The sequence below is a fragment of the Balaenoptera borealis genome (assembly GCF_965194805.1).
Source record: "Balaenoptera borealis genome assembly, chromosome: 14".
Classification (NCBI taxonomy): Eukaryota; Metazoa; Chordata; class Mammalia; order Artiodactyla; family Balaenopteridae; genus Balaenoptera; species Balaenoptera borealis.
The window spans coordinates 39,736,667-39,750,703 of NC_138875.1; the positions used below are offsets into that span (position 1 = coordinate 39,736,667).

General features: G+C 35.0%; 1 protein-coding gene across 17 annotated transcripts in view; it reads right to left on the minus strand.

The window, feature by feature from the left end:
- Window positions 1-14,037, minus strand: part of KIAA1328 — a 382,354-nt gene that overhangs the window by 143,999 nt on the left and 224,318 nt on the right. For all 17 annotated transcript variants that reach the window (XM_082354295.1, XM_082354286.1, XM_082354294.1 and 14 more), the window contains one exon: window positions 10,508-11,181. In XM_082354295.1, the coding sequence (XP_082210421.1) occupies window positions 10,508-11,181 (674 nt within the window). The remainder of the gene's footprint in view (window positions 1-10,507; window positions 11,182-14,037) is intronic.

Consider the following 14,037-nt stretch of genomic DNA (forward strand, 5'->3'; position numbering starts at 1 on the left):
AAGAGGAAATCAAAAAATACCTAGAGACAAATGACAACGAAAACATGACGATCCAAAACCTATGGGATGCAGTAAAAGTAGTTCTAAGAGGGAAGTTTATAGCAATACAATCCTACCTCAAGAAACAAGAAAAATCTCAAATAAACAATCTAATCTTACACCTAAAGGAACTAGAGAAAGAAGAACAAACAAAACCCAAAGTTAGTAGAAGGAAAGAAATCATAAAGATCAGAGCAGAAATAAATTAAATAGAAACAAAGAAAATAATAGCAAAGATTAATAAAACTAAAAGCTGGTTCTCTGAGAAGATAAACAAAATTGATACACCTTTAGCCAGACTCATCAAGAAAAAGAGGGAGAGGACTCAAATCAATAAAATTAGAAATGAGAAAGGAGAAGTTACAATGGACACTGCAGAAATACAAAGCATCCTAAGAGACTACTACAAGCAACTCTATGCCAATAAAATGGACAACCTGGAAGAAATGGACAAATTCTTAGAAAGGTATAACATTGCAAGGCTGAACCAGGGAGAAATAGAAAATATGAACAGACCAATCACAAGTAATGAAATTGAGACTGTGATTAAAAATCTCCCGACAAACAAAAGTCCAGGACCAGATGGCTTCACAGGCGAATTCTATCAAACATTTAGAGAAGAGCTAACACCCATCCTTCTCAAACTCTTCCAAAAAATTGCAGAGGGATGAACACTCCCAAACTCATTCTACGAGGCCACCATCACCCTGATACCAAAACCAGACAAAGTTACTACAGAAAAAGAAAACTATAGACCAATATCACTGATGAATATAGATGCAAAAATCCTCAGCAAAATACTAGCAAACAGAATCCAACAACACATTAAAAGGATCATACACCATGATCAAGTGGGATTTATCCCAGGGATGCAAGAATTCTTCAATACATGCAAATCAATCAATATGATATACCATATTAACAAACTGAAGAATAAAAACCATATAATCATCTCAATAGATGCAGAAAAAACTTTTGACACAATTGAACACTGATTTATGATAAAAACTCTCCAGAAAGTGGGCACAGAGGGAAACTACCTCAACATATGACAAACCCACAGCAAACATCATTCTCAATGGCGAAAACTGAAAGACTTTCCTCTAAGATCAGGAACAAGACAAAGATGTCCACTCTTGCCACTATTACTCAACATAGTTTTGGAAGTCCTAGCCATGGTTATCAGAGAAGAAAAGAAATAAAAGGAATAGAAATTGAAAAACAAGAAGTAAAACTGTCACTGTTTGCAGATGACATGATACCATACATAGATAATCCTAAAGAGGCCACCAGAAAACTACTAGAGCTAATCAATGAATTTGGTAAAGTTGCAGGATACAAAATCTCTTGCATTCCTGTACACTAACAACGAAAGATCAGAAGGAGAAATTAAGGAAACAATCCCATTCACCACTGCAACAAAAAGAATAAAATACCTAGGAATTAACCTAACTAAGAAGGTAAAATACCTGTACTCAGAAAACGATAAGACACTGATGAAAGAAATCAAAGATGACACAAACAGATGGAGAGATATACCATGTTCTTGGATTGGAAGAATCAATATTGTGAAAATGACTACACTACCCAAAGCAATCTACAGATTCAATGCAATCCCTATCAAATTACCAATGGCATTTTTTACAGAACTAGAACAAAAAAATCTTAAAATTTGTATGGAGACACAAAAGACCCTGAATAGCCAAAGCAATCTTGAGGTAAAAAAAAAACAGAGCTGGAGGAATCAGACTCCCTAACTTCAGTAATCAAGACAATATGGTACTGGCACAAAAACAGGAATATAGATCAATGGAACAGGATAGAAAGCCCAGAGATAAACCCACACACCTATGGTCAACTAATCTATGACAAAGGAGGCAAGGATATACAATGGAGAAAAGACAGTCTCTTCAATAAGTGGTGCTGGGAAAACTGGGCAGTTACATGTAAAAGAATGAAATTAGAACACTTCCTAACACCATACACAAAAATAAACTGAAAATGGATTAAAGGCATAAGTGTAAGACTGGACACTATAAAACTCTTAGAGGGAAACATAGGAAGAACACTCTTTGACATAAGTCACAGCAAGATCTTTTGTGACCCACCTCCTAGGGTAGTGGAAATAAAAACAAAAATAAATGAATGGCACCTAATGAAACTTAAAAGCTTTTTCACAGCAAAGGAAACTATAAATAAGATGAAAAGACAATGCTCAGAATGGGAGGAAATATCTGAAAATCAATCAATGGACAAGGGATTAATCTCCAAAATATATAAACAGCTCATGCAGTTCAACATTAAAAAAACAAACAACCCAGTCAAAAAATGGGCAGCAGACCTAAATAGACATTTCTCCAAAGAAGACATACAGATGGCTAAGAGGCACATGAAAAGATGCTCAACATCACTAATTATTAGAGAAATGCAAATCAAAACTACAATGAGGTATCACCTCACACCGGTTAGAATAGGCATCATCAGAATATCTACAAACAACAAATGCTGGAGAGGGTGTGGAGAAAAGGGAATCCTCTTGCACTGTTGGTAGGAATGTAAATTGATACAGCCACTATGGAGAACAGTATGGAGGTTTCTTAAAAACCTAAAATAGGATTACCATATGACCCACTACTGGGCATATATACCCAGAGAAAACCAGAATTCAAAAAGACACATGCACCTCAATGTTCTTTGCAGCACTATTTACAATAGCCAGGTCATGGCAGCAACCTAAATGTCCATCGACAGACGAATGGATAAAGAAGATGTGGTACATATATACAATGGAATACTACTCAGCCATAAAAAGAAACGAAACTGGGTCATTTGTAGAGACGTGGATGAACCTAGAGACTGTCATACTGAGTGAAGTAAGTCAGACAGAGAAAGACAAATATCATAGGATATCGCTTATATGTGGAATCTAAAAAAAAGGGTACAAATTAACTTATCTACAAAAGAGAAATAGAGTGACAGATGTAGAAAACAAACTTATGGTTAGCAGTGGTTAGGGGAAGGGATAAATTGGGAGACTGGGACTGACATATACTATAAGTCAGATTTATACTAGATTAGTATATATAAAATAGATAACTAATAAGGACCTGCTGTATAGCGCAGGGAACTCTACTCAATAGTCTGTAATGGCCTATATGGGGAAAGAGCTTAAAAAAGACTGGATATATATATATATGTATAACTGATTCACTTTGCTGTACACCTGAAACTAACACAACATTGTAAATCAACTAGACTCCAATAAAAATTTAAGAAATAAAATAAAAATAATATTAACAGAAAAAAAAGAAAGAAAGAAAGAAAGAAAGAAAAGATACGTGTACTCCAATATTCATTGCAGCACTATTTACAATAGCCAAGACATGGAAGCAACCTAAATGCCCATCGACAGATGAATGGATAAAGAAAATGTGGTGTGTGTATGTGTGTGTGTATATATATGTATATATATATATATATATATATATATATATATACATATATATACACACACACATACATATACATATATACATATATGTATATAATGGAATATTACTTAGCCATAAAAAAGAATAAAATTCTTTTTATTTACAGCAATGTGAATGGACCTGGAGATTATCATTCTGAGTGAAGTAAGTCAGACAGAGAAATACAAATGTCCTATGATATCACTTGTATGTGGAATCTAAAAAATGATACAAATGAACTTATTTACAAAACAGAAATAGACTAACAGACATAGAATAGAAACTTATGATTATCAAAGGGGAAAGGTGATAGGGATGGATAAATTAGGAATTTGGGAGTAACATATACATAGTACTATATATAAAATAGATAAACAACAAGGACCTACTGTATAGCACAGGGACTATACTCAATATCTTGTAATAATCTACATGGGAAAAGAATCTTTAAAAGAATATATATATATATATATATATCTGAATCACTTTGCTGTACACCTGAAACTAACATAACATTGTAAATCAACTATACTTCAATAAAAATAAATTAGTTTTATTTATTAAAAAGACAAATACTGTATGATTCCAGTTATATGAGGTATCTAGAATATCAAAGCATAGAGACAAAATAAAATGGTGGTTGCCAGGGGCTGGAGGTAAGAGGAAATGAAGAGTAGTTATTAATGGGCACAGAGTTTCAGTTTTGTAGGATAAAAGAGTTCTGGACATTGGTTTCACAACACTGTAAATATGTTTACTATTATTGAATAGTATACTAAAAAACGGTTGAGATGGTAAATTTTATGTTATGTGTATTTTACCACAATTTAAAAAATTAATTATGGCAGAATTGTGCTAAAATAAGAATTCTTGGGTTCTGCTCCTGATAATGGCTGAGTAGCTCCTATAGAATCAAATCTCCTACATGTAACAACTATAAACTCTGGGAGGAAAAAAATAACTTGAACACACTGAAAAGTGGCCAAAAGCAAGCAGAAACTGTAAGAGGATTAGCACTTAAAAGAAAACAGTGGCACTGGAAGAGTTCCCAATTTTTTTTTAATGGCTTTTAGCTGAAAGTAGGCTTAAAGAACCAGAGGATAGAGTCTAGGCTGACCAAAGTAGCTAAAAAGGGAAAAATCTTGGAGTGGAGAGAGAGAAAGAGGAAAGCCTCAAATTCTGTACAACAACCCTGCCAGTTTGGGCTGACCCCTGAACTACACATGAACAGGGCAGACTCAAGCAACCTAATTAAAGTTAAAATAACTCAATAGTGATTATCACTGCCACTTACTCCAGGAAGATAGAGCTTGGAATCTGAGTTCAGTTAACTTAACTGCCCACTAGCACACAGAAAATTAACATTGTTCAGAGAAATACAGGCATACCTTGAAGACGCTGTAGTTTTGGTTCCAGACCACCACAATGAAGTGAATATTGCGATAAAAGGAGTCACACAAATTGTTTGGTTTCCCAGTGCATATAAAAGTTATGTTTACACTATATTGTAGTCTATTGAATGTGTAATAACATTATGTCTAAAAAAAAACCTTAATTAAAAAATACTTTATTGCTAAAAGATGCTAACCATCATCTGAGCTTTCAGCAAGTCATAATCTTTTTGCAACAGTAAAATCAAAGATCACTGATCACTATAACAAATATAATAATAATGATAGTAACAACAATAATAATAATGTTAGAAATATTGTAAGGATTAGGAAAATGTAGCACGGAGATACAAAGTGAGCAAATGCTGTTGGAAAAATGGTGCCGATAGACTTGCTCGACACAAGGTTGCCACAAGCCTTCAATTTGTAAAAACCACAATTATTTGTGAAGCATGATAAAGTGAAGCATAATAAAATGAGATATACCTATATAACTGAATTCTAGAGTTACTCACAATGATCAGGAAACAGTCCAAAATTACTAAACACACAAAGAAAAAGAAGAACGTGACCAACACTCAAAAGGAAAGTCAATTACTGGAGACAAACCCCGAGATGAACCAGGTGTTAGAATTAGCAGACAAGGATTTTAAAGGAAAAAACACACCTGTAACGAATAAAATAGAAAATTTTAACAGAGAAATAGAAATTATAACAAAGATCCAAATGGAAATTCTAAAAACAAAAAAAGCCAATATCTGAAATTTAAAAAAATCATTGTATGGGCTTAACAGCAGATTAGAAATAACAGAAGAGAGTTGATGAATCTGATAGATCAATAGAAGTTATTCTATATGAAGAATAAAGAAAAATAGATTTTAAAAAATTAGCAAAGAGCCAGGGACCTGTGGGACAAAAACTAAAGCTCTAATATACATGTAAACAGAGTTCCAAAAGGAGAGGATAAAGAGAATAGGGAAAAAATATATTTGAAAAAATACTGGCCAAAAATTCTTTATATTTCATGAAAACAGCATTCTCAAACATTGATTTTTGGGGTGTAAACTGATTTAACTTTTTATGAAAAGCAATTTCGCAATGTGAATCAAGAATTTTGAAAGGATTTATATGTACTTTAAGCTAGTAATTCTGCTTATAGGAATCTATTCCTAGGAAATAGGTAAAGTTAAAAATGTATGTACAGAAATGTTCCTCAAAGCATAATTTATTGTATAATAGTAAAACCTTATATTATCCAATAACAGGCTTATTGAAAAATATTGAGTAATAGTTGTCACACAATAAATATGTGTGTGTATGTTTTTGTGTGTGTGTGTGTGTGTATCTCACATCTTCTTTATCCATTCATCTGTCAATAGACACTTAGGTTGTTTCCATATCTTGGCTATTGTGATTAATGCAGCAATGAACATGGAAGTGCAGACATCTCTTTAAGATACAAATTTCATTTCCTTAAGATAAATACCCAGTTGCTAGATCATATGGTAGTTCTATTTTTAAATTTTTGAGGATCTTCCATACTGTTTTCCATAATGACTGTACCACTTTACATTCTCACCAAGAATATATAGGGATTCCCATTTCTCCATATCCTCACCAACAACTGTTGTTTCTTGTCTTTTTGATAATAGCCATTCTAACAGGTATGAGGTGATATCTCATTGTAGTTTTGATTTGCATTTCCCTGATGATTAGTGATACTGAGCATCTTTTCATGTACCTGTTAGCCATCCGTGTATGCCTTCTTTGGGAAAATGTCTATTCACATCCCCTGCTCATTTTTTAATTGGATTGTTTGTTTATTTGCTATTGAATTATATAAGTTCTTTATATATTCTTTATATATTTATTTATAAATATTATTCAGCCAGAAAAAAGAAGGAAATCCTGCCATTTGCAACAGAATGCATGAACCTAGAGGACATTGTGTTCAGTGAACATACCAACATACCAAAATATGTGAGACTAACAAACAGTGCTGAAAGGGAAATTTATGGCACTAAATGCTTCCAGTAAAAAAGAAAAGTATCAAATCAATAATCTAAGCTCCCACCTTAAGACAGAAAAAAAGAACAAGATAAATCCAAAGCAAGCAGAAATAAGGAAATAATAAAGAAATGAATGAAATAAATAAATGAGATCCGTATTATCATGATGCCAAAACCAAAGACAGTATAAAAAAAGAAAACTACAGACCAATATCCCTCATACATATTGATGTAAATATCCTTAACAAAATATTAGTAAATAGAAGTTTGTAGTATATAAAAAGTATTACACACTATGACCAAGGAGATTTATTCCAGGGATACAATGCTAGGTCAATACTAAAAAAAACAGTCAATGCAACCCACCATATTGGCAGGCTAAGAAAGAAAAATCACACAATCACGTCAATTAACACATAAAAGGTATTTGACAGAATTCAACAGTCATCATGAAAACTTTATATAATCTACAATAAAAATAAAAAATCAAACTTTATCAAAATTGAAGACTTTTGCTTTGTGAAAGATCCTTTTTGAGACTGAAAAGACAGGCTACAGACCAGGAGAAAATATTTGCAATCTACCTATCTGACAAAGGACTTATATCCTTTGAATATATAAGGAACTCTCAAAACTCAACAGGAAAACAATTCAAACAATCCAGTTGGAATATGGCAAGAGATATTAAAGGGACAATTTACCCAAAAGGATGGAAGGAGGGCAAACTAGCAAATGAAAAGATATTCAATATCACTAGCCATCAGGAAAATGCAAACTAAGACGACAATGAAATATCACTACACACAGATTAGAACATGTCAAATTAAAACCTGTGACACTATCAAATGCCAGCAAGGATGTGGAGAAATGATCTTTCATACGTTACTGGTAGAAAAGTATTTTAAACTAAACGTGGTATAAGCTAAGTATGATCTTATCATAAGATTTAGCAATCTTACTCCTAGTTTTCATTTGTAGAAACAAAAACCTTAGGCCACACAAAAACTTGTATTAGAATACATAGCAGCTCTATTTGTAGCAGAAAAAAACTGAAAACAACCAATTGTCCGTTAACAGATAAATGGTTAAACAAATCATGGTATATCCATATCGTGGAATAGTACTCAGAAATCAAAAGGTACAATATATGCAACAACCTAGATGGATGTCAAGAACATTATGCTCAATGAGAAAAGCCAATATCAAAATTTCACATACTGTATAATTCCATTTATATAACATTTTCAAAATAACAAAATTATAGAAATAGACAACAGATTAGGAGTCTCCAGGGGTTAGGGATGGGGGGGGCAGAGAGTGACTCTAACAGAAGAGTACAAAGGAAATCTTGGTGGTGCTGAAATAGTCCTGTATTTTGACTGTGGTGGTGGTTACACAAATCCACACATGTGATAAAATGGCATAGAAATACACACACACACTGTACCAATGTTAATGTACTAGTTTTGATAATATATTACAGTTGTATAAAATGTAGTCATTGCGAGAAGCTGGGTGAAGGGTACATGGAACCTCTCCATACTATTTTTGCAACTTCTATCAATCTAAATATAATTATTTCAAAATAAAAGGTTTTAAAAAATCTCTATACATATGCATAAACGTTTACAATTTATATACACACAAAACTTGTTCAAAATCTGTGTTTCATAGCTCTTTCATCTAAGCTAGGGTGATCAAGAGAACAAGAAAGACTTTATTATCATTTATGCAGCACTACTTGAACACAAAATGCTGTTCAAATGAACATGATGCCTAATCTAAAATTATCCATTCTCCCCTGCTAGACTGTGACCTCTTCAAAGACCGCATTTGAAAATTCTTTTACCTATCCCAAGTACCTAGAACCATTCCTCACATAACATAGGCATTCGATAAATGTTTGTTGAATGAAGTTCTCAGGAGAGACTACACATTAACTGGAGGATTAGAGATTGGGGTCATAAAATTGAAGCAACATTTCAGCCTTTAGTTACAATCATATTACAAGAGGCTTCATTTTTACTTCCTTTAAAAGCCTCCAGGTTTCAACAATGAAGAATAAAACTGATTATGAAGGAAGAGAAAGAGGAAGACCACCTTTGCTTCCTAGAAGAGTCAGTATTACACTGAAGGAAAAATGTCAAGATGGAACTTTCAAAGAAATTAGAATTTAAAAAATGTTAGGCAAGATCTGAAAATGAAAGAAAATTAACTCCAAGAAGTAAAACAAAATAACACTAGTATTAAGTCTGTCACATAGGATCTATGTGTCTAAGAATGCATACAAAGGGGAAATGGTATATTTGACCAAGGAGGAAACGGCAGGGAAAGACACACACACACACACACACAATTCCCTATGAAAACTTGAAACTTACTTTTTAAAAAAGACATAAAGGCCATATTTTCTTGTGTTTAAAATACAATTGTGTCTGATTTATTACTATTTTTAAACTAAGGTAACAAACTTTATGACTCTGCATGTAAAACTAGGCCGAACACTACATGATATAAAACAGGACTTTAGCTTTTGAAACATTGTTCTTAGGGAAAAATTGTCAGAGGAAGAACAGTTTAAATGTGGGTAAGTGTATAAGAACTGGTTATTGAACAGGCTATGCTTCATGACCAGAAAAGACTGAATTTAGAAGGTTCCCATCATTTGTTGCATGGAATGATGACAGCCAGCCACACTTCGGTCTGACTTCACATCCTGAAATCTCAAGCTTTTACTTAATGGTAATATTCTCTACAATGACATCAAACAGCAGAGGATTTTGTGTAATGGTAATATTTTAAAATACTGTCTTTCGAATCCAGCAAAAATTAGACTGGACTGCTGAGAAGTAGATATTCTAAGCTAACATTTTGGAAGACAAGGTAATCTTTCAAGTCTTCCCTGAAAGACAGTGCAATTTACTTGGAAGTCACAGCTGGTGTGCATCTTGAGCAAACCAAGGTCCCGAGGAACTTCTGTTCCTACACATCTGTTACAGTAACACAGCTGCCATTTTATACTGTGTTCTCCAAGCTACAGATACTGTGTTCTCCAAGCTACAGATACTGTGTTCTCCAAGCTACAGATACTGTGCTCTCCAAGCTACAGATACTGTGTTCTCCAAGCTACAGATACTGTGCTCTCCAAGCTACAGATACTGTGCTCTCCAAGCTACAGATACTGTGTTCTCCAAGCTACAGATACTGTGTTCTCCAAACTACAGATACTGTGTTCTCCAAGCTACAGATGCTGTGTTCTCCAAGCTACAGATGCTGTGCTCTCCAAGCTACAGATACTGTGTTCTCCAAGCTACAGATACTGTGCTCTCCAAGCTACAGATACTGTGCTCTCCAAGCTACAGATACTGTGTTCTCCAAGCTACAGATACTGTGTTCTCCAAGCTACAGATGCTGTGTTCTCCAAGCTACAGATACTGTGTTCTCCAAGCTACAGATACTGTGTTCTCCAAGCTACACATGCTATGTTCTCCAAGCTACACATGCTGTGTTCTCCAAGCTACAGATACTGTGCTCTCCAAGCTACAGATACTGGGTTCTCCAAGCTACAGACGCTGCTGAAAGAACAGGGAGGACTCACCAGTTATAGTCCAGTCGAGACTGCTGCAGCTGCTGCTGTTTTAGGAGTAGTTTTGTCTCCTGCTGGGCCAGTAGATGCTGGAGGCGTTCCTTTTCAATTTCCAGCTCCATTTTCTGAAGCATGAGTTGCTGCCTTCTATCTTCTGAGAGCTGCTTTTTGACATCAGTTTCACTAGGCTGCAGTGCCCCTTGGCCATGCATCAGAGATGCCCAGGAAAGCCCACAATACCTGCATGATTCCAGATGTGTCTTGGAATACTGAGGGACCATGTTTGTCGGATGGCTCTCACGAACATGATCTGCATTTTCAGAAAGTCTATGACCACAGCACTGACTAGATGGAGTAGCCTTAAGGTGTTGGCATTCCTTCATCTTCAGTTCCTCTGGTGGAACTTTCTCTGTAACGACTGCATCTACTAGTTTTTTCCCTGGGGATCCATAATTACATGTTCTGGTCTCTGATGGCACCTTGTCCACATCCTCTTTGGGATAATGAAGGGCTGATGGTTTCAAAGAATTATTCCTAAATTCCGCAAGGAATTCTGAAGCTGAGTCCTGATTTGCAGACTTAGGCCTTTGCTTGGTTTGAGTGTGGGTTTGTGGTATGGCTGCACTCAAGTAGGAACCATCCAGTTCCACAGATGAAGACCAGAGAGTGCTCTTCCTATTGGATACCTAAAAGGAACCGCAAGATCAGTTGTCAAATAAGAGCACAACAGGAGTTCTTTTGACTTTTCAGAAATCAGTGATATATGTTTACCAAGACAAAGCTGTGTTTTTGTCTTCTTAATTAATAAATGATAGTATTCACATAGCTAAACAGACATGTGCCATAAAGCTAATCTCATTTTCAAACAATCTACATTTCAGTAAATCCACAAGGATGAGAAAAAGAAAGTGTTGCCACTCGCTGCTTAAGCAAGATTTCAGGAATTGCAAATAATGAGGGGTATATAGCATCAACTTTGAGAAGAAGAAAAACATTGAATGTTAATGCCTTAAAGTGTTTAATTTTGAATACTAAGCCAAGAAAGAAATCCATTCAGCCACCTTAAATATCCTTTGATTGGCCATTACACAGCATGAGATTTGATGTAGAACATTTCACCTTATACTGAACAGGATGTTAGTTACTGCTAGAAATTTGATGAGTTCTTATAAATATCTTTACAGCACACACATAAAACCAACCACTTTCCACAAAATATGATTCTAATCAAAAGCAGTTATTTAAATACAAAACATATTTAATTTCAGCTGTAAACATAAGTGATTTTTCAATTAAGCTGTTCAAGTGATTATAGTCTGATAGAACTCAGGCAGAAAGGAAGCAGTTGCAAACAACCTTTGACAGGCCAATAGAGTGAGCTTTCCCAGCATTTTGGCCTCAAGCCTGTTTTATCAAGGAGAGCAAAACTTAGTTTATATCAATGACTCTCAAACTTTAGGATGTATCAGAATCACCTGGAGGGCTTGTTAAATGTGAATTGCTTGGCTTACTCCCCAGAGTTTCCAATTCAGTAACTCCAGAGCAGAGTCAGAGAATCTGCATTTTTAACAAGTTCCAATCTGGAACCACACTTTGAGAACCACTGGTCTGTACCATGGGCCATTGGACTGCTCCTTTGTCCCTCTTTTAAGGACCATTTTGATTACATCGGGCTTACCCATGTAATCCCGGCTAATTTCCTCATCTCAAGATCCTTAATCACGTCTGTAAAGCCTCTTGTCATACAAAGTCGCTTGTGCCATATAAAATGACATTTACAGGTTCCAGGAATTAGGACATGGACATGTTTGGGAGGCTATTATTCAGTTTGCCCCAACTTCTTTTAAAGTAAGAACTAATTCATAAACAGTTGAGATGGTTATGTATTCCAGAGACATGTACTCTAGAATGAATGAATAATTGAGATTCCCTAGCAGAGGGGGAAAACAAATCCCAACAATTTACTTTGCAATAGTTGAAAATGATGAACTGACTGGTAAAAAGTGTCACCTAACATATATATAGCAATACAATTTTTCCTCTCCTATGATAAAAGAGGGCTATTACAATGACCCTTTTAAGATTTTGAGTTTCTAAAGCAATGTTAAAGGAGTTCTATTTAAATGAGAATGAGCCACATCTGGGGCGATGACTTGGGCCTCTTCAAAGAAGCCACGCAATCTTATATGCTGAGCAGATGACACTGAGCAGATGACAAGCTACATAAAAGGAACTAGTCCTAGGGCAAAATTTATGATAAACTACCTCATTAAAAAAATTAACCTTATTTTACACCCAAAGGAAAACTCTAGTCCACATTAATATCCCCTACTCTGAACTTCTGTAGCACTTATTGTCAACAGAAATATTTAACATTTATCACCTGCTATTTTGTATGATAAACCATCTTTTTATAGACTATACTTTTAAAATGAGAAATAAATTTTTTAAAAGTCCAGAAACTTAAATCAACTATTTTATATCATCATATAGTTTCTAATCCATGTATCATTAATATAACAGTAGATAGCATGTATATATTATTTTATATTCTCATTTTTGTTCCTTAACATTATTTACATATGTGCATTTTTAGGTATTTACATAGCTTACACTTACTTTAACGGTGCTGAGTGTTACATTATTCACATATGTCAGGTATTTGGAATATTTCAAAAATTTTTTTGTAGTTAGCTTTTATGTTTTTGAGAGGCACTACAACTTAATGATTTCCATGCATGCTTTGCTCAAAGAGAATACTGCTTTGCCAATTACCTGCTGGGTGACTGTGCAACTTGGCAGACCGAATTCTAGGATGGTCCTCAAGATTCCCATCCTTTTAGTGTCCCCTCCCTGTATTATCTCCTCTCCTTAAGTGAGGGTAGAACTTGTGAATATGATCAGATCAATCCTGTGGTTATGCTACCTTATATGGCAAAAAGAACTTTGCAGATGTAACTGAGGCTCCAGCTGACTTTGAATTAATAAAAAGGGAGATTATCTCATGCGGGCCAGACCTAGTCAGGTAAGCCCTTTAACAGAGGGTCTGGTGCCCTCTCCAAGATCAGAGATTCTCCTGCTGGCCTTGAAGAAATAAGCTACTGTGTTGTGGGAGGGCTTTTTTTTAAAGATTTTATTGAAGTAGAGTTGATTTACATGTTGTGTTAATTTCTGCTGTACAGCAAAGCGACTCAGTTACACATATATATTGGGTTGACCAAAAAGTTCGTTCAGTTAGTGAATACACTGTTCAATAAAATTCTTGGTGAAAATGAAAAAATGTGTCTTCTATTTTTACTTAAAACCGAATGAACTTTTTGGCCAACCCAATATATTCTTTTTCATACTCATTACAGTTTGTCACAGGATATTGAATATAGTTGCCTGTGCTATACAGTAGGACCTTGTTGTTTATCCATCCTATACATAATAGTTTGCATCTGCTAACCCCAGACCCAGATATAGAGAAAAGTCTTGTGGTTGCCAAGGGGTGGGGGGCGGGGGGGGGGGAGGAGGGGAGGGAAGGAATGGGAGTTTGGGAT